General features: G+C 58.8%; 5 protein-coding genes across 5 annotated transcripts; 2 read left to right on the plus strand and 3 right to left on the minus strand.

The window, feature by feature from the left end:
- Positions 1 to 47: 47 nt before the first annotated feature.
- Positions 48 to 1,819, plus strand: SPRG_12589 (hypothetical protein). The gene has a single exon (XM_012351334.1). The coding sequence runs from the start codon at positions 366 to 368 to the stop codon at positions 1,770 to 1,772; it is 1,407 nt and encodes a 468-aa protein (XP_012206724.1). The 5' UTR covers positions 48 to 365; the 3' UTR covers positions 1,773 to 1,819.
- A 23-nt stretch (positions 1,820 to 1,842) lies between these two features.
- Positions 1,843 to 11,399, minus strand: SPRG_22304 (hypothetical protein; the record flags this gene model as incomplete). Its single annotated transcript, XM_012351343.1, has 27 exons — positions 1,843 to 1,881; positions 1,931 to 2,141; positions 2,188 to 2,573; positions 2,633 to 2,922; positions 2,975 to 3,317; positions 3,393 to 3,503; positions 3,566 to 4,159; positions 4,209 to 4,676; positions 4,728 to 4,950; positions 4,998 to 5,153; positions 5,210 to 5,351; positions 5,400 to 5,775; positions 5,818 to 6,309; positions 6,384 to 6,566; positions 6,616 to 6,840; positions 6,928 to 8,090; positions 8,136 to 8,235; positions 8,281 to 8,478; positions 8,547 to 9,021; positions 9,072 to 9,190; positions 9,239 to 9,485; positions 9,536 to 9,960; positions 10,010 to 10,132; positions 10,236 to 10,327; positions 10,369 to 10,603; positions 10,651 to 10,818; positions 10,881 to 11,399. The coding sequence occupies 27 exons, from the start codon at positions 11,397 to 11,399 to the stop codon at positions 1,843 to 1,845; spliced, it is 8,103 nt and encodes a 2,700-aa protein (XP_012206733.1).
- Positions 11,400 to 11,644: 245 nt separating this feature from the next.
- Positions 11,645 to 21,113, plus strand: SPRG_12592 (hypothetical protein; the record flags this gene model as incomplete). Its single annotated transcript, XM_012351335.1, has 24 exons — positions 11,645 to 11,858; positions 11,916 to 12,169; positions 12,217 to 12,384; positions 12,429 to 12,663; positions 12,714 to 12,829; positions 12,877 to 12,999; positions 13,047 to 13,727; positions 13,772 to 13,875; positions 13,920 to 14,506; positions 14,556 to 14,809; positions 14,878 to 15,081; positions 15,130 to 16,360; positions 16,412 to 16,824; positions 16,868 to 17,347; positions 17,395 to 17,710; positions 17,762 to 17,903; positions 17,952 to 18,107; positions 18,151 to 18,373; positions 18,416 to 18,874; positions 18,920 to 19,480; positions 19,527 to 19,941; positions 20,016 to 20,751; positions 20,795 to 20,984; positions 21,048 to 21,113. The coding sequence occupies 24 exons, from the start codon at positions 11,645 to 11,647 to the stop codon at positions 21,111 to 21,113; spliced, it is 8,328 nt and encodes a 2,775-aa protein (XP_012206725.1).
- A 163-nt stretch (positions 21,114 to 21,276) lies between these two features.
- On the minus strand, positions 21,277 to 23,754 carry SPRG_21162 (hypothetical protein; the record flags this gene model as incomplete). The annotated part of the gene is made up of 4 exons (XM_012351339.1): positions 21,277 to 22,501; positions 22,531 to 22,628; positions 22,674 to 23,001; positions 23,066 to 23,754. 4 exons carry the CDS (start codon positions 23,752 to 23,754, stop codon positions 21,277 to 21,279), a joined length of 2,340 nt encoding a protein of 779 aa, XP_012206729.1.
- Positions 23,755 to 24,275: 521 nt separating this feature from the next.
- SPRG_21164 (hypothetical protein) lies at positions 24,276 to 25,755 on the minus strand (the record flags this gene model as incomplete). The annotated part of the gene is made up of 2 exons (XM_012351340.1): positions 24,276 to 24,318; positions 24,380 to 25,755. 2 exons carry the CDS (start codon positions 25,753 to 25,755, stop codon positions 24,276 to 24,278), a joined length of 1,419 nt encoding a protein of 472 aa, XP_012206730.1.
- Positions 25,756 to 26,548: the final 793 nt, after the last annotated feature.

Genomic DNA, 26,548 nt, shown 5'->3' on the forward strand with positions numbered 1-26,548 from the left:
CACCATCCAGCTTACACCAGCCATCGGTCCAGCAGCAATCGGTCCAGCAGCCATCGGCCCAGCAGCCATCGGTCCAGCAGCCATCGGCCCAGCAGCCATCGTTCCAACATGCTTCAACACCGCAGTATACAGCACATGCTTCGCAGTCGCCGCGACCGCAAGAGGCAGCATCTCTCTTTGGTAGCGACGATTCGAGTGATCTGTTCCGCTCGTCGCACGTCCCGCACCAGCCGTCGCCCGAAGCCAACGCAGTGTCGTCGCCTGCGCACGGAGCCGCCTCGCTCTTTGGCCATGCGCCGACGAGTGCATTCTCAGCGCCCAACGTTCTCGCTCAAGCACACAGCGAGCCATCGCCACCAAAGCCGATGTCGCCGCAACCGCAAGAAGCCGCGTCTTTGTTTGGTGATGACGACACGTCGTCCGCATGGGGCTTGCCCGTAGCTCCGCCGTCTCCAGCCGCGACGCCCGCTCTGGTGACCAAACCGGTCGCCTCGCCCGTGTTCAAGTCGCAGGCGTCACCGCTGCAGCGATCCGTGACGCCGCCACCAGCGCCGCATGTCGCGTCGCCTCGACCGCAAGAGGCATCGTCGCTCTTCAGTGACGCGTCCAGTCTCTTTGGCCCGTCGTCGCCCGTGTCGCAGTTTTCTGCCGCGGCCAAGTCCCCGTCGCCCGTGTCGCAGTTTGTGGCCAGGTCCCCGTCGCCGCGCCCGTTGGAGGCAGCATCGCTCTTTGGCACAGCGTCGCCTCGGCGCGACGAAGCGTTGTTTGTGACAAAGCCATCGGCACAAGAGATGCAACCCGTGCACGAGCCCGCGCCAGTGTCGTCGACCACTTCGCTCTTCTCAAACAACCCGCCATCGCGAGAGGCCGCGGCGCACTATCCGTCGTTCTCCGCAGCGTCGCCGCACGCACTTGCAAGTGGCTCGTCGCCGATGCAGCACGCGGCGCCACCGGCGTACACGCCACCGACAACGGCATCGTTTGCGCAACCTCGGACGCCGGAGCATCGGCCGACATCCAGCACGCTGCCCGGTGGGAAGCAAGGGACGTACTCGCCCGCGAAACCTGCGTACGGCCCGCCCCGTACGCCCGAACTTGGACCGACGACCAACTTGCCGACGCCGATGTACTCGTCGAATGGCCAAGCGTCGTCGAGTGTTGTGTCGCAGCCTCAAGCGCTGGGGCATTCGCCTAAGCATCTGTCGACGGCACACGCACAGCCGGCTGCGTTTGCCCCACCGGCCGCGACCGACTCGGAAGCGCGGGCGCTCGGATCGTCGTCGTGGCACCACGTCGCGCCGCCGGTGTACACACCGCCGAAAACGATGAGTGCGCCACCGCGGACACCCGAGCTTCGATCGGCGCCTCGAACGCCGGTGCGTGGTGCGCCGTCGGCGGACAGCCCGTCGTTTTCGCTGCCTGCCACGGCAGCGCCGGTGCCGCGGCCGCGCCCCAAGCTTCGACTGAACCTCGAGTCATCGATGGACAAGTTGTCAGTGGCGTCGTCGCCGTTGCACCCGGCGTTGCTGCCAACGCCGCCGCGGTCGACATCGCGCTACGTGCCCTTGTCGCCAGCCAACTCGGTGCGATCCGACTGCTCGGCGTCGACGGCGGGCGTCTACCAACTCATGACGCAGTACAAGGCGATGGCCGAGCGACTCGAGAAGGAAAAAGCCGAGCTCCTCCAGATCCTCACGCAGCAAGCCGAGCAGTTTTATGCAATGCAAGCGTACATTGAAGAGCTCCAATCGGCCCGCGACGCGCAACACTAGACAACACCCGATTCGCTGGATACACATGAACGCTTTGCATGTATTGCCACTTGATCGTTTGATACTACTGCTAAGCACATTCGGTGGCCACGGACGCAATGTGGTCCATCTATACGCTCGCCATACAGCACGCATGCACCAAAGATATCACAATGTACCTGCGCACTCAGCGCCTTGAGCTGGCCCTTGATGTCGCTCAGGTCGCGCTCCGTGGACGCCACGTTGGCTCGCGTGAGGCACTGCGCCATGCCTTGAGGGAACCACGAGTGGTCGTCCTTCTCGAGGAGTGTCTTGACATAGGCCTCGGGCCCCGTGCAGTCGGTGAGGTCTTTGGCGCGCAGGTGCACGATAAAGTAGAGGTAGTTCCACCTGTACAACTTTGATACACTCGTTTCCAAGAGAAGACAAGATGTACATGTTGTGCTCGGACGCAATGTGCTTGGCAAAGCCGTCCGAGGTGCCTTGTTCGGTGTAATGAGTGTCAAAGACATCGCGCGAGAGGCCGCAAATGAAGCATTGGTTCTTCATGAGCCGCTCCTTCTCGTTGGCTTCGGTGCGAAGCTCGCCAAACGTGTCGATCGTTATACCAAACACAATGTTGAGGAGGAGCACAATCACGAGCACAAAAAAGCTCAAGTCGAAGAAGACGCGCGCCCAGTACATGCTCCGGTTAAAGTAGTTGGGCGGGTGGTTGAGACCGTTGGTGAGGTAGTCGCCAATGCCACCGCCGCTCAAGAGACCCCGGTGCACGAAGAAGAGGAAGCAGTCCATCATCGTCGAGCAGTACGGAACGTGGTCGATCTCGTCGGTCGCGTCCGACGGCGTAAAGAAGAAGAGCACCATCGTGTAAAGTAAATCACAAAGAGGCCGAGGAGACACGTGAGCGCGAGCGCCCGCCCGGGTTTGGTCACGGCGCGCACCACATTCTGGAGCGACGGGCTCATGATGACCAGATCCAGCAAGTGGTAGCCATAAAAGATCGGGTGGTACAAGGTGGCACAGCACGCGGTGGCGAGGTACACGGTGTAGAACGCCGTGTGCTTGTCAAAGATGACGTCATAGACAAGCGTGTAGACCAGACCAAACCACGAGCAGCTCGTTTCGAGGTAGTTGCGCGTGTCACGCACGAACGGCAAGAAGAGAACGATGACTATACATACCCATGAGACAAGTTGTCCATGAAAAAGAAGACAGTCTCGTACAGGGCACTTCGGTGGGAAAATCGGGAAAGGCTTGCAGCAGCGTCAGTTGCAGGAGGAAGACGAGTAGGATCATGCGCAGCAGCGGAAGGTACGAGTGATAAATCTGGACGACGGACTCGACGAAGCCTTTGGCCGTGGACGTGAGCCCGACGAGACCGCTCTTCAGATGCTTTCCGACTTCGTCGATCTGGAGGTGGATTGCTTTCAGATCGGCGAGGTCAAATTCGAGGCTCTCGAGCTTGCGTTGCTTCTTGCTCGCGTTGTACGAGTCGAGCGAGTTCTTGATCTGCGCATTGCGGCGCGCGCGAAAGACCAGCGGGACGCTAATCACGAGCATAAACACCTACCACACCGCGATGAGATATCCTCGGTCTCCCCGATTTTCCAGATTTTGAGATTTTTCAGATTTTACCAGTACGGCGGTCGAGAGGAAGATCTGGAGCATGCCAAAGTATTGCATCGGCTGCTGGAGCCCATTCGGCTCAAAGTGGCGGTCCGTGCTCTCGTCGTTGTGCTTGAGGGCGACCAGCTACGGCAAATCCCATAAAATGCAGTAAAATACAGTGGAAGATACAGAAAATCGATCCGCACCATGATGAGGTTCATAAAGATGGCCAGGATAAAACTGAGCGTCTTGAAGAGTGGGATGTACGGTCGTATGAGGTTGTACAAGAGGAAGCGACTGAGCATCTCAATGTGCTGCATCTCCTCGTCGAGGCCACGCGCAGCTTGCACAAATTGCTTCAGGCGTTCGTTCGACTTGTAATCAAAGTCGTTGAGGAGACGCTCCTTCTTATGACCGAGGAACGCGAACATGCGGCAGTGCGAATGCAGTGGAAAATGCACTGTATCGAGGCGCGGCTCGTCCGTACCCCACCACACTTCGATCGTGCAGTGGAGGTCGTCAAAGAACTTGTACGCCTTGGCATACATCGACTTGTGCCGCCAGTTGGCCTTGGCAGCCTTGAACGCCGCCTCGCTGGCATAGTCGCCGCGGCGTGGCGCCTTGGACGTCTTGGTCGACTCGGGCACGAGCGTGTCGTCGTCGGCCTTGACCTCCCCCGACGGCCGAAAGACGCACATGGCAAGCGTAAAGAGGTTGACGCCTTCGTCCAAAAACTCTTGGTGCCACGCCATCTCCCCCTTGTGCTGGTCCTTCTCCGCATGGTATTGCTCGTAGAGCTCCTACAATCGACCTCCTCGTTAGCAAATGCAGCGCAAGATTGGGAGGTACGAGGAGTCGGTTCTTGATGGCCTTGAGCTCCAACGTACTTCGCAGACGCGCCTCCACTCGGTCGTCGCTGCGGCCTTCGAGGAGACTCACCATCGTCTTGACGGCGTTGGATTTGAGCTTCTTGACAGCGTCGGCGGTCGGAAGGTCGCGGCTCGCGTCGTCGGAGGCATCCAGCACATTGATGTGTGCTTTAAGTGTCTTGCGGAAGATCTCGACCATGACGGAGCCCGTGAGGTACTCTTGGATCGCGCTGCATGGGCCTTGCATGTACTCGGTCAAGAAAAGCCAGCACGCGTTAAGGGACCGGCAGTCGTCCGCACTCATGTGCTGAAGCTGCGCTTCGTCCTTGACAAGGATCGCAAGGTACGACGTGACCGTTTGGAGCAAATTGACGCTCACGAGGTTGCCAACATGCGATTGGTCGAGCATGACGAGCTGCATTTGGAGGTTGTGGCCTTCGGCCAGCATCTACAATGAATCCAGTTGATACGCCGAGTTCATATCGATGCATTGCTATACTGAAAGAAAGTGGATAAGCAGGTCGCCCGAGATGACCACGTTGGCGTCCGAGTGTGTGAACGCCAAGACGTTGTCCGTGGCCCTGCTGCACTCGGTGGAGCTGTCGTCTGCGGACGGCGTCGATACGGCGACGCGGGACTCGGCTATGTACTTGATCGTGCGCCGTGTCTCTTTGACCTTTTCGATCGCAGCTTGCAGAATGCGGTCGATTTGCACAAAGAATCTACCGTCCAGATGGAATAGTTGACACATTGATAGATCGATGTATACCGCTCGTCACTGGCCTGCATGCTCTCGTACAGCATGGCTTGCACGGCTGCATTGCCACCGCCGACGAGGCTGATGCCGAATTCAATAGCTTTGAGCATCGTGCCCGGGTTGTACGCATTGGCAATCAAGGTCAAGACGAGCCGCGCCGCGCCGCACCTAGAGGTATAGAAAAGCATGAAAAATGGTGGAAAATAAAAAAATAGATGTCGTACGTGGCCATAAACGTCTGTGTATTTTGGTACGTTTCTTGGGCCTCTTCGATCTCGGCACGTTGGAGCCGCAGCTTGGCGTCCTCGGACAGCGCTTTGGACGAAATCGTCCGGATGAGCATCTCGAGCGTACGGATGACACAGCCTATGGTCGGAGGGAAGACTTCAATGGATGCAAGACGATGATATATACTCGAGGTAGGGTTGTCAGCGATGAACTTCATAATGCGCGATGCCAAGAGCTGCTTGGTGATCGTGTTGGCGCGGTCGGCGCCGGCGTCCGGGCGACACTTGTCGGTCATCGCTTCGATGGTTTCCATGGCGTCGACGAGCTCTTGAAGCTCGGCGTGGACGCTTGTGGCAATGTCGGATGCCTCGAGGAGCGACCACTTGAACTGGTCGAACGAGCTCGCAGTCGCGACGGTTTCGACGAGCGTCGCATTGGGGCGCGTTCCCACGATCGCATTGCGGTGTCGAATTGACGTATTGGCCGGCGTGCAGCGCAGCGGCGGCAGCACCGGCTTCTTCTCGATCGGTAAGCCGAGCGCGATGGCACAATAGTCGCAAATCTAGTTTTCATCAATAAAAAAGCAAATGTGGCAGTGCGCCACCTCGTGCTGGGCAGGGTCAAGCTTGCCACGTTTCTTGAGCGACCGAATGTCCGACTTGAGCGCTTGGACAATGTGCACCGTGTTGTCGTCGAGATCGTCGGCCTTGGGATTATAGACGCAGCTAAAGAAGGCCGTGACGATGCTCAAATTTCCCTCAAAGACGTAGCGCGAGAGCTCGTCGAACGTGACTGAAGAGTCACCACCGGATGGCGCGTGGTCCTTGTACAAGAACGCGTTGTAGGATGCGATCTGCGTCGAGCAGTGCAAGAGGACGCTCCACATGGCGGGAAGGACGCCGATTTTCGGGTCCACGTCCAAGTCCGTGTCCAAAAACACCTCGGCGAGGAACTTGCCGGCGACGACTTTGAGCGGCAGCGGCATTTCGTCGTCCAGAAGCAGCGTCAAAATAAAGTTGAGTGGGTACAGCTGCTGGCACTCGACTTCGGTCTTGTATGTCTTGCCGCGGCACACGCAGGCGAGGAGCTCGAGCGACTACAAATGGTACCACAATTGTTTTCCGTATGTTTTGTTTCCATGTTTCAACATTCAAAATGTCACAAATGTACCTTTTGAAAGTAGATCAGTTGCGCACCGGCGTTTGGGTTGCGCACAAGGTCGAGCAGCGAGAGGTACCCGTCGGTCGTCATGAGATCGACGGACCCAACCTCCATGTGCGAGTCAATGCCGCGTCCGAACGGCAGAATCGTGTGCTCAAACTGTGGGTGCGACAGCACCGAGAAGAGATGGACCTGATTGGTTCCGTCGAGCCCACTGGCAAGATCATGATGGTAAACGTACCTGGTTGGACTTCATGGGCACTTGATCCGGGATCATGTAGTGCGTAAAGAAATTCAAGATGGTGCAAATGGTGCGAAACCCATCATCAGCGCCGGCGACGAGCTGCGCGACGAGGTCGTTGAGGAGCTTCGTCGTGGTCCAGATCGCTTCTTCCGGAATGCTCGAGCACAAGTCGCGGTTGTCGACGAAGATCGCAATGAGTACGTCGCCAATGTTTTGGAGCTCCTCTATCATCCCATTGTACAATGTGTCCTCATTTTGTCAGACAAGTTGTACCAAAGCGTGCAATCAACTCGGGCAAAAACGGAATACGAGGCGCTGGCCCATCGGGTTGCGGGCCATGAGCCGCTGGAAGAAGAGACAGCACTCGGCTTTCACCGCCAGCAAATTGGCTTTGTAGCGCGGCTCGATGAACGTCGTCGGCATGCGAAGCAGCTGCATCACGTCCAGATGCGTGTGAAGCTGAAGCAAAATGGTCTGCTTTTCTAGATTTGGCTCGCGCACCTCGGACCCGCTGAGCTTGTCGACGCAAAATTCTTGCAGTTTGCGCAGAATCTCCATCAAGAGGTGGGCGACGCCCGCATAGCCCAGCGGCACCTTGTTGACGTCCACCATTTGATCGCAGAGCGACGGTGACGCGAACGACGTCATGTAATGTCGCAGCAACGGGCCCATGTACTCCATTTCCTTGAGCACTTGAGCACTTGAAATCGTGCTGGATGCAATCCGCGCCGTCGCCACCGACGGCCGCACGAGGATGCATTGCTTAAGGTACGAGAGCACTTGGTCCTGGCGCGTGTGCAGCTGTAGCATGAGGGCGAGCGCCGCATGGACGAGCGTGTCGTCTTCGTACATCATCAAGTCCATGCAGATAGTCGCCAATGGCAGCTTCGCAATCGACCGCATGTCAAGACTGCCTTTCGCGAAGAGCTGCAAGAACGTATTGTGCTTCTTGGGTGGCGCGAGGAGCCGCGTGGACTCGTCCTTCTGGCGTTTTCCGGGCTTTTTTTTTACGCGGCGTGGCGAGGTGTCGAGGTCCTCGTCGTCTTCGATGTCGTTGGCGGCGGCGGTCGCCGTATCTTGAAACCCAACGTACTTGAAGTGCGAGAGCAGCGCGAGCACTTCGTAGTTGCGCCACACCACGTTTATGGTCTGCAAAATGTCGCAGATTTGCATTTTGCACTTGGTCAATGCATCGTTGAGCTTGTTGCGGGTGTAGCGCATCGTATCGTCGAGCGTTGCCTGCGAGCTGTTGACGAGGGCAAGCGCCGACGGACTGTAGACGGTGTTGCGCCCGTCGAGTAGCAGGAGCAGCGGCGTCAAAAGTCGCTCGATGGCCTCCATATCGGGGTAAAACCCGCAGCGAACGAGCCAATCGACGATGACGAGCTGCGCACTCAAAAACACGTTGGCGTCGACCAAGCTCAGCACGAGCTTGTCTTTGGCCATGAGCATCATGGACTCATGCACGACACCTACGTTGTATTGTCCACGCGGATCAAGACACTTTTGTATCGAACCTTGCACGAAGGCAAACTTGTCTGCGTACGGATACGCAATGAAGGCGTCGTCTGATGCCAGCGCGGGATGGCCGGGTTGCAGCTCAAAGTGCGCGAGGAGCTAATTGCGTTGATATATTGATGTATCGATACAAGAAAACGGTACCAGCGACGCTTGACGGTCGAGCTTGGGAATGTCATCAAAGCCATAGACAAAGCGGGGCAGCAGCAGCGGCTCGTGTGGGAACCGGCGCAGCCAACACAGATGCAGCATCGTGCTGAACGATGTGCGGATCGTGTGCGGCAAGCCCGGGTTGGCCACGGCGCTGAGCAGCATGTTGTAGCTGAACTGCGCCGATAAGATCTAGATAGTCGATAGATGAAAATAAGCAAAAATGTAAAATCAAACAAAAATCAAACACAAAAACAGACCTCGAGGGACGTCGCGCAGTGGCCACGCAAGAGCTCCGCGAATAACATGAGCTGCAGGTTGTAGTAGTTGGCCAGCGTTCTGAGGCGCTCGAAGCCTTCGAGTCGCTCGTGGTCCTTTTGGATCTCAGCCCACTCGGTCGCCCACACTTTTCCGTTGAAAAGGAGTGGGAACATGTCGTCGGGCTGGAGCGTCCACACCACGTGCTCGAGGAGAATCCATTCGCGATGACTGGCGTTCACGAGCTGGTCGTACTGCGCGAGGTCGTTGCTCACGGCGGCGTCGACGACCGGCGTCAAGTGGAGCTCGGCGGGCGTGAAGAAGAGCCCACTGCTCGCGTTTAAGTCCCAGTTCAGCGCGGCCTTCCAGCTCACAACGATGTTGACGTAGCCTTTGCTGAGCATTTCGTAGCCGACGGGGTGTCCGTTGTGCGCGAAGCTACTCGCGCCGCTCGGTGCGCTCACGACAAAGTCCTTTCTACGCCACATATCACGTTGATATTCAACAACAGAGTATAGAGATCGTACACGGCAGGCGAGACGGGCCGGACGGGGTTGGGGCACGCGGCCGCTTCAATCAGAATGCTGTAGCGTGTCGTTTGCAACTCGGGCTGCAGCGTGAGACTGTAGAGCGCGCGCACAATCAGCTACACGGACATCTAAATGCACTGGAATAGACAAGAGGCAAAATGTACCTCTTGGTTTTGAGGTAGATTCACATTGTCGCACGCGCAAATGGTCGACAAAAAATGCAATATCCCAAAGGCCTTGACCCCTTTGGCTTGAATGTTGCGACAACTCGACGTGACGAGCGAGAGATCCACCGAGTGCTCGAGGAGCTGCTTGTTGTTGAGAAAGAGACATCGGTACACCGACTTGGAGCCGGTCTCGGACCCAATGTGGCCGAGCGTCTCGCCCATGTACGTGGCCGGCGTCGCCTCACTGTCGTCGAAGGCGCCGTAGTAGTAAGCGGTCGCCGACCGCGTCGCCACGTAGTTTTGTTGACCAAGTTCCCATGCAGCGCAGAGACGAGCACTTTGTTGACGAGTCGGTGCACGCGGAGGACGACTTTCAGCATCGGGTCCGTCGCGAGGTCGTGGCTCGCAATGCGGTTGGTCTTGACAACGCGAAGCATTTCGTAGAGGGTGTCGAGGACCTTGGCCTCCCGCACTTGCTCTTGCCGATGGAAAATCGGGCGGCCGTCCGCGTCCTCGGCACTGCCCCCGTCTTGCAAAAACGTCATCAAGCTCCGGAGCGCAATCAGCGTGTTGCTCAAATACATGTGCGTCACTGGTGCACGCTTCTGAAGCGCCAGCTGCACATCGTCGCGGTACCGACGTAAGTGCTGCACGACGCTCGAGAGGTAGTACGCCTCGTACGTCTCGGTGGCCGACGCTTCGACGAGCCGAAAACAGTCCTTTGTGCATCACTATCAACACCCATGCCGTTTCAAGAGTAATGCGTACTTCGTCGAGGAGCCGCGTGGACGCGACGAAATGGTAGCTCGCCTTGTGCTTGAGTGCGTGGTTGGCTTTGGCGCGGTTCGGGTTGTGCAGCCGATGGGGCCCGCCCTCGCTGAGGTGCGGTGTCTAGAAACACACCATTTTCAACCCGTACCGACTACCGCACGCACCTCGATGCGAAAGGTGAGTTGCGTGCTGTTGGCCGAGCCGAGACTCCCAAATGTCGGACGCAAGCAAAGTTGGCGCGGCCTTCGTCGGCGCTCGCACCGACCAGAGGCACTTCGTGGTGACGGCAGTCCTCAGAGAGTGCGAGATATTGCCCTAGGACACAATGAGATGGTCAATGTAGACGGCACTACTACCTGTGGCGAGGTGGCGGAACCGGTACACGTCGTCAAAATCGGCAACGACGCCACCTTCTTTCGGGTCGAGGCGCTCGAGCACGAAGAGCGACTTGCGCGTCAAGTTCGATGGCGCGGTATAGTTCGAGTCGGGCACGATTTGACGAAGGTACGGCGCTTTCGTGGCATGGGGGTTGGCCGACAACGTCACATACGCCTGTCCTTCGAGGTGGAAAAGTCGGTAGAGCTTGCCAATCTAGGCTCAAGATGGAGCGTTCATAAGTACCTCGTCGATGCTCGTACCTGAAGACTGCGCGACGATGGCGGGGTGCACTCGGTGTACTTTTGCAGCTGCAAGATCGACTCTTTGTAGTTCATATTGATCTCTTTTCGGCCGAGCGCGTCGCGCGGGTACGGCGCTGCGCTCAGATGCAACACGTGACTCGTGTACTTGGCGCGGGCCAAGCACACCTACCCACATTTACATGAGTATTGCCATCAACGCAAGAGAAAATAAGAAAAACAGGATGTACCGAGTCGTGAAAGATGACGTTGCTGCCAATTGACCGCGTCTTGTACCGTGGCAGAAGCGTAAAGTGGGCTTTCGTGGACCCATCGGCCTGCAGCGTGACCTTCATGCTCGTCTTGTCGACATCGGCGAGCGTCTTGGCTTTGGACGTCAGGAATTTGCCCGAAAGCACGTGCTGCAGCTGGATGATCTGGCCGTACACGACGCCTTGGCCGTCGCTTTCGAGGTGGCGGATCGCGGCGGCGTTGGCCTCAGCCTCGGCGGCCGCCTGCTGCTTCAAGATCTCAACCTTATCGAGCGCCTCGTCCTTGATCTTGTGCAGCGCTTTGGCGGCTTCGTACGTCAGCTTGGGCACGACGCGAAAGAGACACCCTTCAAACGTGGCAGCGTGCGATTGGTCGGCACGGAGACAGCCGAGACGCTCGTCCACAAAGCCATCCGAGTGCGCGTAGCCGTCGCCTTGGAAATGGAGGTACACAATGTCACCTTCGTACAGGACCCGCGGCTCGCGCTTCCGGAGCATCCTGTCAACTTGACGACTGGCGCGTTTAGGAGTCGGTTTCGCAGAAAACCTCTTTGTTTAAATATGAGTATCTTCAAGTGCAATATACATACGCAGAGGTTTTGCATTTTAGAGGATATAGCGTCATGTATGCAGGCGTTAACGCGAGCACACGGGTTGGCCTTTCTTCAAAATATCAATTGTTCGAGGTTTACGATCCAACGCGCCACTGCCCGCGACCGTTCGAGCCACTTTAAAAACCCAGCATGGCCGGCCGCAAACGTCTACCAGGTGCGGTCTATGAAGGCGACATCGTCGTCATCAAGATTGACGATCGCGGGCACGTGCATTCGGATGGCTTTGTGGACGAGCGCCTTGGCTGCATTAGCGACGTGGCAGGAGGAAAGATGGACGGGTGCCTCTTCCGCATCACGCCGCCGCTTCAATACGAAGCCCAGAAACGACTTGCAAAGGCACCGAGTACCGTCGGCGAAGGAGCTGAGATACTAGAGCCCCTCGAACAGCAAGCCGCCGTAGAAGCGTTCGCCAACGCCGCCAAGCTCCGAGAGTCCACTACCCGCGGCCAGCTTGTGCACTTTGGCCAACCACTCCAGCTGCAGCACGTCCAGTCTGGCAAATTCATCTCGACCATCTCCAAGACCGTCGCCGAGATGGACAAGGTGTGCATGAGGCTCTCTCTGGTGGCCCACGGGTCTTCCAAATGCCACTTTACGTTGGTGCCATGCTTCAAGACCAAGTCGATTGGCGACACTGTCGGCTATAACGACGCGGTACGCCCAACGCTTGCTACAATGGCACGAAAGAGAGAGTGTCGTAGGTCTGTATTGCCCGCACCAAATCGCCCGCGTCGTTTCTGCACATGAGCTTGCATCCAATCAACATGGATCGACTCGGTCGCCACGAGATCAACCTCCATACGCAAGAGACGATGCTACGCTTGGTGCTGTACGCGTCGCCGCATCTGAAGTCGCATGCGGCATGGGAGGTTTGACAGTCTTCGATTTGAATTGCAGATCTGATATCTTGTAGGCTGGCAAGGTCTACCGCCTCCACCACATTGACGCCAACGCCTTCGTGACCGTATCGGCGAATCGTCACATGGTAAAAGCACCGTACTTACGCCCGTTGGCCGCCAGCACGTCCGTGAGTGCCTCTGAAAACATGTCGTTGAAAGCCCTCTTTGTCCTCGAACGGCAAGACCGTCTGCGAGGCGGTGTGCTCCACGACGTCACCGAGCCCGTTCAGTTCCGGCACCTGCTTTCAGGTACTGCTACTATGCTCTACTCGAGATCGATCAAAACAATCGGCGTGTAGGGCGCTATCTCACTGTTTTGGAGGACGGCACGGTCTCCGTGAGAGAATCACCGCCCTTTGAGATTCTTCCGTGTACGATGAACGAGCAGTCAACACGCGACATCTGTTTTATCCAGGTTGACATCCATTCGTCACGACCTTTAGTCATCTCATAAATCGTTAGGTGTCGGGCCGCGGCTATCGACTGCACCATCCAAGCCGTATCAAGAGCAACCGAGACGGACGTTCGTCGCAGCATTTACAGGCCAGCGAGCAGCTTCATGCGACGCGCCAGCACTCGGACGAAGTAATACATGCCACACATCTATAACCCCAACCCTATCGTGCGCATAGGACGGCTTTCGGCTGCTTCCAGTATCCGCAAGCGAGCTCGCAGAAGCCAAGTTTATAATCAGCGCGGTCGCCTTCCTTCAGGCGTACCGCGGGCTCATCGCATCGGCCATCTCTCGAGGCGCCCCGATGCCGCGGTCTCTGGTCGCTGACGCGCTGGCTGCGCTCAACGCGATGCTGCACTTTTCCTCGATTGGTCACCGCCAAAAGCAAGCGCGGGAAGCCAAGGTCTTGGACGTCCTGTACGAAATGCAGCGCTGCGTTCTTCGTATTGAACCGATTGCGCGCGACATGGCGACCCTTGCGCGGGACGGGTCGTTTCGCGCGCTGCACCGCGTCCATCGGCTCGTCAACCGGGTGCTCGTGTGCCTTTTGACCGACAATGCACACAATAAGAACTATGTGGCCACGCGCACCGCGCAACGCTACTACAACGATGCGACTGCCTCCAGCACCGTGTATGCTCGAGAGACGCTCGGCTACATTGGGTCCGAGACCGGGTCCAAAACCGTGTATGGTACACTGTTTCTCAACGACCCAACGTTGTTGGCGACCGTCGACGCCAGCGTCGTTGCGGCCTGCTGCAAGCGCATTGAAGCCCAAGGCGTCAAGGCCGCGGGCATTCTTCACTTTTTGGCGATTATCTGCGCCTGCGACGGCAAAAGCGTCCCGGCCAATCAAGAGGTGCGATAGTCTCGCCATCCATCAGGAGCTCATCGGTTGCGTAGCTGGTCGTTGACGTGTTGTTTGCAGCGTCGAGCTCGGTGCGCGATCGGCTCTTGATCGAGACGTGCGAGTGCAGCACGCATCGCCGATCGGTGCCGCCAGCCATGTACGCTGTGCATGAAACCATAGCTGTCTTTGATGCGTCTCTAGCAAAACCATGACGGACGCCTTGCCACCGGCGCTGGCGTCCATGACCCCGACCCCACGACCGCTGGGCGCCGACATCCTCCGCGATGGGTTTTCCAACATTGCCATTAGCTGGAAGGCGTATACCGAGTGGCGCGCTGGCGACGCTAGTCTCTTTCTCACGTCGACGGAGCTCGGACTCACGCCGATGGTGGGGGTCGAGAAGCCGCTGGACTTGGCAGCGTACCAAGCGCAACTCACAGACGTCTCATTGCACGCCGCACATGCGAGCGAGGCACCGACTGCGACACCCGTACGAAAAGGGCTGTCGCTGGGACGACTCCTTCTTGCGTCACTGAGTCACAGTTCGTCTATCAACTCGGAGGCCAGTGCTGACTCGTTTGTCGCCGACCGCCCGATTGCTCCGATTGCAGAAGAGTCGATCTCGACCGAGGCGACAATGACGCCGGCGGCCAATGGGAATGTGGTGACGGTAACCCCCAGTCAACGCACAAGCATCCAACTGAGCGATAATGCCAGCAACGCAGAAGGTGTCGATCCAGCCTCGACAACCATGGGCGCCGACGTCGATCTGCAGCCACCACCACCTCGTACGACGACGCTGATATGGCGCTCTCACAGTATATTCCCTTGACATAGCACGACATCTGTCGTCTGGCGACGAATGGGTCGAGCTCGAAGCGGTCGTTTGGACGCTTGACCCGGACAGCGTTTACCACCTCGTCTTTCCTGGGCAAACGTGGGCAGCGACGCTGGCAACGCATCGCAAGGATAAGAACGCGAAAGCGCAGTTCGACTTACTTCACGATCTGGCGCAGTACTATTACCTCAGCTGCTTCTCTTCGTCGAGCTGCTTCGCGGCAGCAACCTCCATGCAGTCAAGGTACGCCTCTGTACTCTGCTGCGTTGTACCTTTATTTTTTTGAGTTTTCAACTATTAAGGTATCAAGACGGGTTGTAGGTGCTCAAGCCGCAGCTAAGCTACACGATGCTGGTGGCCGCCATCGCGAACGAGAAGCTCCCGAATACCGTGCGGATGGCGTTTACCGTCATTATGCACCACTGCTACGTCATGTGCTTTCCACACGACCACATGATCTTTGCCACCAAAGTGCACACGATCGAGTCGATCCCTGCCCTTTCGTCTCGCGCCACCGGGCCCGTGGTACTCGCATCGTCTTCGTACTACCGCCGAACGCTAAAGGATGCGTAGCCACTGCCCCACTTTGAACTACCGCCGACGCACCCTGCCAACGTCTTGTACCCGGCCGACGACATGCGCTCGTACCCGTATGCGATCAAATTTCAGCTCTTGCAAGCGGTGCTCCATGCTGCACTGAGTGCCGTCGCGACGGTCCGCGTCGTCGATGCGACGCTGGCCCAAAACGCGTTTGCGTCGGCCATTCTAGCGATTGTGCACGACCTCCTCCTATGCGGGTTTTACGGGGATTACACGCTCCAAAAGACTCTCGCGCATGTGCTCTTGTGCCTCCTCGACGGCCGCAACACGCTCGACGGTAGCTCGCGCTATGTGCGAAGCGCGCTACACGATGCGATGACCAAAGTCAAGACGCAGATCTGCGACCTCCTCTCGACCATGACGCGGCTCTGGCGCCACGTCGAGTGCGTCCATTTACTGTCCTTTTTCAAAGCCAAGTATGCGCATCCAAAGTCGCGGTTGCTCGCGCAGTCGCGCGCCCAGCGACGTCGGCGCTTGCGGCGGCAATTGGCGGCTATCCTCGACAAGACACCACATTTAGATCTGATTGTGGTCTCGCACCTCTCGCTCAACTACATTTGCATGGACTTGCTCATGTACGAAGATCCGGAACTTGTCCAGGCCGCGCTGACCTTGCACATTGAGACCAACTCGAGGAAAGCGCGCGTATTTGAAGCCGTGCTGCAGTGCTTGGTGCTCGAGTCGAACGAAGCACCGGCGACACGGACCCTCGCGCTGCCGCCGACACAAGTCCTCGACGACGTCCGCGAGCTCCTCCCGACTCTACGGCACCTCGCACACCTCTTCCCGGACGCCCGTCTCTGCGCCGACGTGCGCACGGCAGCGGCATCCGGCGTCCTCGCTGTCGCGCAACTGCTTCTGGAGCAACTGCAGCAACTGCAGACCTACGCGTGTGACAAGCACCGACTGCTCATGGAGCGCTCGAGCAAGCGTGCGTCCACATTCTGGGGTCTCCTCTCGGACGGCCCCGTCGCCGTGCGGTACACGCCCAATGCGACAGGCCAAGCCATTTTGCTTCTTCTGGACGTCCACAAGGTGGCTTTAACGCTCTTGGCGGCACAAATGGTTGCAGACACGTCGGTCCAAGACGCGCAGCGCCAGGTGCAAGCAGAGGCATGCAAGCTCCTCGTGCTCCTATCGACCAAAAATCCGCTGGGGCAGCGACTTTTGTTTGAGAACCTAAAGGTCCTCTGGCGCCTCCTCGGTAGTTGTCTTGCGTCAACTCACATGTTTATTTACGGTATACTGCTACTAGACACGGTGGACGGTGTCGGCGACGTGGTCCTCGCCGTCTTTTTCGAGAATGCGCACCTCTCGCACCGCCTGCCCGCCGAGGCGATCTGGACCATGGGCCGGCTCATCGAGACGCACGCGGCCAAGCTGGACGACGCTGTGAGCGGGCCCAAGGCGTTTGCGACGATTAGCACCATCTTTGACTTCTTCCTGACATTCATGGCTCCCGATGACGTGCCTTTAAAGAAGCATCAGACCGCAGTCCACAACGTCCTCCACCACGCGCAATTTCAACACATTTTACCCGACGCTGCGGCCAGTGTCACTCCCGACGATGACGTCGGCTCGGACGCGATTGTTCAGTCGCTCGATTACCTTGCGTGGCGCACGCGGCTGCAATCGCCCAAAGACCTGCGTGGCGCGTACTTGCAAAAGGTACAAGTTCGCGTGGTGGGCCTCGGACGTCACATCAAGGTAGGTGCTCATTGTGCTCGCGGGACTGGCCGCGGGCAAGAACCGAGGCGTCGCGCTGCACTACCAGAAGAGGTACCCGTTGAATTGGTGTCTCAGCGTCCTCCTCGATGCGAAAATGCCACTCGGCTTCAAGCTCGTCATGCTGCGCTTCTTCACCAATGTCTACCTCCACGGCGACGTCGATCTGCACTTGGGCAGCACCGCCACCGCGGTTCGCAACGTCCTCCTTCAGAGCGCGTCCTTGCTCGTCGACTATGGCTCGAGCGCCGGCCGCCGGTTCCTCTCGACGCCCCGCGAGACCCAATTCGCCAAGCTGCTCGAGACTTATGTGTTTGACGGGCTCCTCGGATTTATCACGGTCTTTTGTACCCAGCACATGCTGGCCCGCCAAGCGGAAGACTCGGACGCCCATGTGCACGAGACCCTCGCCCACGCGCTGGAGCATGTACGCACCAACGTCACCATGACATCGCAACAGACGCTGGTGCGTTGCTCACTTCTTTCAAGCCGTCGGTAGATGTCGCCTTGTAGGCGCTTGACGCCTGTAGCCGCGCACTGCACACCGGCGTCCACCGCCAAGACAAGCCACGCCGCGCGTCCCACGTAGCCGTGACGAGCGAGCATCGTGACGACGACGCGACGGGCCAATTGAGCTTTCACGCGTTCCAGTTGGATATTTTCGAGTCGGACGAAGTCGCGGCGGTCACGGCTGCGGAAGCCAACCGCCTCGTCGTCCTCTGGGCTGAGATTGAGCGCAAGATCGGAAGCAACCAACACAGCTCCAACATGACCACGCGTCTCTTCTACACGCGCGTCATGGCCTTTCTGAGAGCGCAGCCCGCGTCGCGTACGTAATGAGCTGCTGGCATGAGGCGTTGATGTGATATGATGATGCTAGCGTCGGCCGAGCTCGTGCTGCACGTGCTCCACTGCCTCGTCGCGCGCTGCCGCCTTGACGAGGCCGTTAAAAAGCGAATGCTGCTCTCTGAAATCGAAGAGGCCAACGACCGGTGCAGCCACACACAGAGCTTTCTCGCCGCGTACGTCAACCATCGAATGCACAATGACGAGACGGCCATGGCATGTAGATGCGGCGCGCCGCAGCTTGTGCTGACGCTGCTCTCGGGCAACCAGTCGCCGTCCACGATGACACAAGCTCTTCTCTTGGGCTTGGAGCTCGTCCGTGGAGGTAACATCGCAGTCCAGCGCTCGTTTTACGAGAGCTTCAAGTCTGGCGACGAGCAGTACGTCGTCAACGCGAATGGACAATGCTCATCGATGGCCTAGGTTCTTTGCGACGGTCGAGACGATTTTGGGTGCCAATATCGACGCGCTCAAAGAGCGTCGACGCACGTCCAAGATTCGCATCGAAGGTCTTGCGCCCATGAAAAGCAAGCGACGTCGCTCCAGTATACAAGCCGGCTCGGCCATCTTGCTGCCCGAAGCGTACAATAACGCGCTGCACGACACCGATCTCGTGGATGCCGACTTGCTGCTGCAGTTTTTGACGGTTTTGTGTTGTCGACTTGATAGATTGATAAGATTTGCCTAGGCGTTGGTCGCGGGGCACTTTCTTCCGACACAACTGCTCTTGCTCGACCAGCGCGTCGCCTTGGGCCATGCCAATAGTGTCAACATCCTCCATGTGGTCACGACGTATCTGCGTTTGCTTGTCAAGGACGATGTCCAAGTCCGCGACATGACGGCGGCCGACTGCTTGACGCTCTCGCATTGCTGGAAGTTTCTGATCGAGTGCATGCAAGGCCCATGCAGCGCCAACCAAGAGTTTCTCACGACATCGTCCATGGTGGATGCATTCGGAAAGGTGCTCCGCGCCGAAATCGCAGTCTCGACAGACCGCGTCGACGCGCCGCGCCCCGACGACATCAAGAAACTCAAGGCGCTTGCGGTCAAGGCCATGGTGAGTCTCCTCGAAGGCCGGTCCAACGACGACGTGCAAGACCGACTTCGCAGCATCCTCGCGCTGCCGCTGCTGAAAGCCCGTCTCATCGTACAGCTATCGACAATGTGAGCGATCGAGACGACCTTGGTGTAGGCGCTGTACACCCAATTTCACGCCGAGAAGGACTTGCACGTGGACGACACCACGTGGGACGAGCGGTTTTTAGAAGAGGGCGTCAACCTCCTCACGCTCGCCAAAGGCGTCTTTCATGCAGATCGACTCGTGCCGCCGCCGGACCGCGCGACGAGTGCGCCCAAGCGCGCCAACTTTACGAGCCCGATCGAGTTTCAAGCCGCGGCGGCCGCGTACGAGGACGCGATTTTGTACCGCAAAACGTACGCGTTCTTCACGGAAATGCACTGCGCGGTCGAAGTCTACTGGCGCGGGCGCATCGAACTCGTCTTCTTTCCGTTGCCGTCGCACTGCCGCATGCTGCAGTTTCTTAGTGCCAAGAAGCGCGCGCTGCTTCAGTCCATGCGCTACGACTCGAACGACCGCCTCAAGCAATTCATGCGGGCACTCCCGAGTATGAACGAAGAAATGGCGCACGTCGAAGCCCTCAGTCAATTCTGTGTCTACAACGCGCTGCGCCCGTACATTCCGCTCTTCAAGACGTTGAGTTTCCTCCTCGCGATCTTCATGAACCTCATTATCGTACGTCCTTTCAGCCCTTCTTTGGAGACTTTACGAGCACGTGTAGCTCGTCTCGATCGAGCACCAAGAACAAGAGCTTAGCGACTATGTCTACATCCCGAGCAGCAAGCTCGAAACACCCATGTTCCTCTGCGGCTTGTTGCAAATCTTCCTCTCGACCGCCGTCGTTGTCTTTATGCTCGTCATCAGCATTCCGCTCGTCTTCCGACGCCGGCGCAACGCGATGCGCAAGCGCGCGCTAGAAGAGTACAAGCAGCGAAAAGCCTTCTCCGACACCATTGCCGACAGCTCCGAGCTCGACGTGCTCAAAGCGATGGCGGAGCAGCGCGTCCAGCGCTGGACGCAGACGCTTTGTGCGATCTACAGCGCGTACCTTCCGTTCGCCAAATTTATTGTGCTCTTGTACGTGTGCCAGTTTGCGATCGAGCACACGTTCCCGACCTTTCCAGCCTGGACCCTCTGTACGTTGCGACAAAAACTGCATTTTGCTTTCTTGAAAGATTGATACGTGGATTAAATTGTCTCTTTTGTGTAGATACGGTGCTCTTCTTCCCCGTCGTGCGCAGTACACGGACGTACCTCGAGACGAGCGGGTCGCTCCTCGGCCTTCTCTTCACCTTCGCGTACGATGTGCTCGTTGAGAAGCTCACGGCGTTTTACCTTGTGTACCTCTGCACGGCCGTGCTCGCGACGTTTTACCACCCGGTTTTTTACTTTTACCACTTGTTGGACCTCGTCATTATGAACCCGTCGCTGCAAAACGTGGTGCTGGCCGTGACGACGCCGGCGCGGCTCCTCGGCCTCACGGCGCTCCTCTGCTTGTGCATTTGCTACTTTTACGCCATGGGTCTCTTCTTCTTTGGGCCTGCCAACCTCACCGACGTCGACCGCGCGATTCCATACTGCGCGACCTTGCTCGACTGCTTTGTTACCGTGCTGCACCGCGGGCTCGCGGGCGACGGCGGCATTGGCAGCTTCATGTCCAACGCACTGCAGCACCCGCCCAACTTTTTCAATCGAGACCAATACTGGTGGCGCTTTGTGTTTGACGTGACGTTTTTCGCGCTTAAAGTCGTTTTACTCAACATGGTGTTTGGCATCACGATCGACACGTTTGGCGATCTGCGCACGCAAGCCGCGCGCAAGGACGATGTGCGGCGCAACGTCTGCTTCATCTGCGGCCTCGGACGCGACGTCTTCAACGCGCACTACCTCGCATCCAGCGGTCTCAACAACGGCTTCGAGAAGCACATTGCCGACGACCACAACATGTAGATTGTCTTATTGTCTTCTTTTTGTAGACCGTATATGTAGGTGGTCGTACCTCTACTTTATGGTGCACGTCGAATCGCTGGACGCGACCGAGTGCACTGGCCCCGAGGCGTACGTCAAGGCGTTGCTTCTCAAGCACGACGTCGCGTGGTTTCCCCAAGGGATGGCCAAGTGCCTTGCGCCAACGACGACGACGTCCGTCGCACACGACATGGACGACGTCAAGAACGCAGTGAAGACCCTCTTTGCAATGTACAGAATGACTTGTCCAATGTACATAATGGATCGTGTCTAGGCCGACGTCGCGCTGCAAAAGTTTCATCTGCGCCGCGACCGCCGCAACTCGATGCGCTCCGTGTAGCCACATCACATCGCCGAGGACTTGGCAGAAAAACGGCGACAATAATGTCCTTGCTATTGGGTTCCATACATTGTTGATAGAACGAAAGATTCAACAAAACCTTGAATCGCATCTTGCAGCATCATTTTATATAGTTTGCTGTGTAATCATGCATCGTACCTCCTCAAGCGAGCACGAGGTTGGCCGTGAGGAGCTGCACCGGCATGACATCAAGGCCCAGCACAACGTACTTTTCGTCGACCGAGACGGCGACGCTGGCAACGCCGACAGTCGTGAGAGCTTGGACGACGGCCAGCGTGTGCACCGCCAAGACGGACGCACCAAGAGGGCCGCTCACAATGACATGCCCCGTGCGCTCGAGGAGGACCAGCCGCGTCGTCGCATACGCCGGCGTCACCTGCGCGAGCATGGTGCCGTCGGCGCCAAACGTACTCAAGCAGTGGTGGGCGTCGTCGTTGCTGCTACCGGCAACGACAACGATCCCGAGGCGCGAGATGCCGACGGTGCGCACGCGTGTCATGCATGCTGGCAGTGGCAGTTGCCGCACCACCGTACCAGAGCTCAATCGATGCACGAGGCAAATGTCACTGCAGCTCACGGCAACGTCCAAATCGTCGCAGACGACGACGGCAACGATCGGTGTCCGGTGGCCCAACAAGACGGCCGACGGACTCCAGTCGGGCTCGACCACGGCGCGCTTGGTCGTCGACCGAAACATACTCAGCGAAAAGTCGAGCAGCACCGAGGGAGACGCACTCGCCGACGCCAGCGTCCAGACACTCAGCGTGCCGTCGGCGCTGCCACACACGAGGTAGCGACGCGGCGCCCGTGCTATGCACGTGACGCGCTCGGCGTGGTGGAGAATCGCACTGTGGAAGCTGCCGTCGTTGGCCGTGTACACGCGCACCGACCCATCGAGGTGGCCGCCCGAGACAACGAAGTTGCCAGCCTCCAAGACCGCCGTCCAGATAGGTGACAGCCACGCGTCGGCCGCCAAGAGCCGCCGCGGCTTGCGTTCCAGGACCTCGACGACGCTGGCGTCACAAGCCGAGCTGTTGGTGCGGCTGAGGGAAAGTGGCGACAAGGTGCGCGCGGGCGATGCCGACGTTGGCTGTGCCGGACCTTGGAACGGCGACCGAAGCTGCTGGACGGACGCAAACCCAGCCGCGTCAAGACAAAAGAGCGTCGACTGGAGAGCTTCCAGCACGGTAATCGGGGCCATATGGGGCAAGAGCACGGGCGAGACGACGGCGAGGGACGCATCCGGGACGAGGTTGCGGCGCGGGTGCGGCTCCTTGAGCAGCTGCGTCGGCGTCTGGCCAAAGTGCGCGATTTGCGCGCGCATCGACGCCTGCAAGACCGGGTCGTCGATCGAGTCAATGTCGACGCTGCCTTCGTACGTCAAGTAGAAAAACACATTGTGTGCTGCGACCGCTGCGGGCCCCGCTGCTTGGCACCAAACACCAAGTCGATCCACTCGTGCAGATGCGCCGAGACGTACTCGCTCTCGAGTGCCTACTCCAGCATCGCTACCACGTGCATGCAATCTTAGCACCGTACCAGCATGTGTTGAAAGACGAAATCGTCGGCCGACGACGCATATGGCGGCAAGACGACGTCGCCGAGCACGGTCCCGTTCTGGCACGTCCCGAGGTCGACGCCATTCGCGTTGCGTAGAAACGCGGGCTGGTAAAACCACTCGGGCGTGAGCTCCTTGAGGTCCGACGTGTCGCTGAGGCAGTTGGCCCACGTCTCGGCAATCGAGTGGAAGAGCCGGTCGGCGTGATCGAGACGCCCGCCTTGTACGCGTTTGGCCAGCGTTGTGAACGGCTCGAGGCGCAAGAGGTAGTAGAGCACAGCGCCAACGTGCGAGTAGTGCGACCCATACCTACGCGTGTTGTTCCATCATCCGTCTCGTCCCTATCCATGACAATAGCTATCTATGTACATACATAAACTTGGGAATGTCCGGGTCGTCAAAGGCGTTGTAGCGCTCGAGGTAAAAGCTGAGGCGGCTCGGGTTGAGCGCGCCAAGAGGTTTCGAGAGATCGCGAAACGTCTCCCGCCGGCTCAAGTCGAGCGTGCGCGACGTATAGTCGGCGAGGACCCACGGAAACACGGGGTACTGCGTCACGTCATTGTACGTCCGTCCCGCGAGCGTGTTGAGCCACATGAGGTACTCGAACGTCGAAATCTCGTGGTTGACCCACGCACTGGTCTGCGCCGACGTCTTGAACATGTGCGACGGGTGGCGGAGCCGTCGCCACTCTGGGTCGCGAAAGAGCTGCGCCGGTCGCTTGGTCATCATGGCGCGATGAAGGTCGTGGACCGACGTCGGAGGGCACACATGAAACAGATAGTTCTTCCGGCTCGAGAGCACGAAAATTTCAAGCGCCGTGACTTGGAGAAGGTAGCGCCGGCCGTACACGTGCTTGATGTCGTCAAGCAAGAGGCGGTGCACCTTGCGCCCGAGACGACTGCTCTCGGCGCCCAGCATCTCGGCGCCGCCATGCTCGTCCACAATAGCGGTCGCGACAAACAAGAGCTCTCTGTCCGTCACGCGGAGGTCGCCGGCGACAATGTGGGCGTCGCAGATCCACTGCGCCTTGCAGACAAAGTCTTGCGCCTTGAAGAGCTTCATGTGCGCATCGAGTGACGACCGGCGCCGGTGCAAGTTGCTGCTGCGGGTACCGTCGTGACGGCTCTTGGGGACCACGGTCGCCAGCACGGACCGCGCTTCTTCCGACAGCGTGTCCTTGACGAGCCGCAAGTGGTCGACCTGCATGTCGAGGGCCGCTTTCGCGCCCTGGACCTTTTCAGTCAGCTGGTCCTGGAGAAGCTCGACCGACTCGGAGAGCTGTTCAACGCGGGCGCTAAATGCACTCCGCGGTGTCGTCGTTGTGGGCCGTGCCGGCTCGGCACTCGGCGGCGGCGACTCCCACGACGGACCTTCATACCCACTCACGTCGTCGGCGTCGTCGGCGTCTTCAATCGTACTCGACGTGGCCGTTCGTAGCACGGCGCGGACGTTGGCGTCGGCGAGCATGTCCGTGAGCTCCTCAAACGACGCGCCGTCGCTCCGCCAACTCGCGTCCAATGCATGATGGGGCTCGCTCGCCCGCATGTCTGCCTCCAGTGGCAACAACGTCGCATTCATTGGTTTCAGGCACAGACGCATGCGCAGGCCATTCTCCGCGCGCCGCAGCTTGCGTCGATGGGTCGTTGGTGCCGGCAGCGGCTTGCGGTGTAGCAGAAGGCGCAGACACAAACTCGATTGGAGAAACGCTTCCGTCGTCGCCGTCACATCGGCACGTAGGCGGTCGAGAACATCCGCGATCGGGTACAAAAGCACCGCGTCGTCATCACTCCAAAGCGTCTCGTACACAGCCGCCACGTCATCGAGGTGGCCTTGCTGCAAGCTCGCGCGAACGTCGGCGTCTTGCACGAGCAATACCGCGTTAAACACCGACGACGACGCCACGTGGGTGTCCCAAAGTGCGTTAAACGCAGTCACGTGCTGATTTGTGTCGACCGACGTGTCGAGCGCCGTCATGGCCGATGCGAGGTCACATGGCATTGGCAACTCGACCGACTGGAGGCGTTCGAGGAGCGGCGTCGTTGCAATGTACCCCGGGTCACGCGCCAGCGTGTGCAGCCACTTCAACAGCGGCGGCGACGGCGCCGTCTCCAGCCACTCGACAAGCCCACGAAGGAGACGCCACTGCAAGCGAGCACTCCACGCCATGTCGATACTCAGTGACCGCGCGCGGCGGAGACTCTCGAGCGTCGTCTTGTCGTCGTCGTCGGGCAGCGGCGGGTGCAAGATGACGTCAGTCGTCCGCTGCAGCACCGAGACGTCGACGCCGTCGACCTGACGAGTCGCGTACGTAAACACAGCTTCGATCGCCAATGCTTGTGCGATCGCGAGTGGCGCAAAGAGGCGGTGCACGAGCGCCTCGCCGGGCGTCTCGGGTGTCTCGAGATGCAGCAGCGCGGCCGCATCCCGCCACGGCACTTGGTTCAAATGCGGCGCGACGAGCGCCCAGAGCTGCATCGTTGCTTTGCCGAGCGGTTGGAGCTGGTCGTTCGGCAGCAGCAGGCGGCGTGTCCACACCGTGGCGATCGACGCTACTTGGCTGAGGTTTTCCCACGCATTGTACGGCATCACAACCGACTCTTGGACGATGGCCAGCAGCACTTGCAGTTGGTGCGACGGCGACGGGAGGTAAAAGAGCGCCTCGAGCACATGCATCCAGCCGTGGCGAACGTGGCGCGCCGCGTAGAGCAGCACGGTCTGGACAATGCGAAGTCGCAGACGCGTCGCGACCACCGACACGTGCGACGGCAACTCGGCCAGCACGGCGTGGACGATGGCATCTTGCACCGGCATCGGGGTGCGTGGCGAGGCCAAGGCCGTGAGCAGGTGGTCGGCGCCGACCTTGTCCTTGGACGACGCAATCGCGCGCACCATGTCGATCCGCGCAGACACGGACGCCGCGTCATCGACCAGCACCATGCAATAGTCGTTGAGCATATCCGGGTCCATACGCGACGACGTCGGCGGTGACGGCAGCGCGTCCGAGTCGGTGGCGGCAAGCACGGCGAGCCACTCAGGGTAGGATCGAATCGTTTCCAGGAGCATATCGGCACCGTGCAGCGCCTTGGCGACTGCGTGCAACACGTAGAGCTGGACCGAAGGCGAGGACGTCGGGAGGAGCTTGAGCAAGACGACTGGAACGCAGGCGAAGCGTGGCGTTGGCATCGACCGACTGCAGTTGGCATCGAGACGACCGAGGCAGAGGTCCACGAGCACCTCGGCGTCCGGTACAGACAGCGACTGGTCTTGCAAGCTCGCCGACAAGAGCACGGCGTCGGCATACCTACATCATATATAAGCCCACATGTCGTTAGACAAGTCTTGTTGGTATCATACCGAAGTGGGAGCGTGAGCATCATCGTCTCAAAGGTTTGTAACAGCAAAAGGCGAATGGCGGCCAGTGGGGTTCGAAGCCACTTGTACCAGACGCACGGTGGCGTCCATTTGAGCAGTTGCCGGAGCACCCGGTTCATCGGCGGTGGCGACGATGGCCCCGACGGTTTAATTTCGTTGCCCAGTCCACGCGCCAAGAAACGGAGGATCTCGACCACGTCCGCGTCGGCGGCCGTGAGATGCGCGAGCCGGTCATCCAAGTACACGACCAGCTGCAAGAACGGGTCGGTGGCGACCGGGTTTTTCGGGAAGAGACGAGGCTCCACGTGGCACTCGAGCACGAGCTTGCAGCACAGACGTGCTTCGTCCAGTGTGAGACTCGTGGACGTAGCATACCACCGCCGAAGGACGCCGCACCAGTAGCTCACGTCGACGACCGTGTAGTCGCCGCCTTGGGCCGTCTCGAGGAGCTCGCGGTACGCTGGCAGCGTCTCCGAAAACAAGG

Source organism: Saprolegnia parasitica (genome assembly GCF_000151545.1).
Source record: "Saprolegnia parasitica CBS 223.65 unplaced genomic scaffold supercont2.78, whole genome shotgun sequence".
Classification (NCBI taxonomy): Eukaryota; Oomycota; class Saprolegniomycetes; order Saprolegniales; family Saprolegniaceae; genus Saprolegnia; species Saprolegnia parasitica.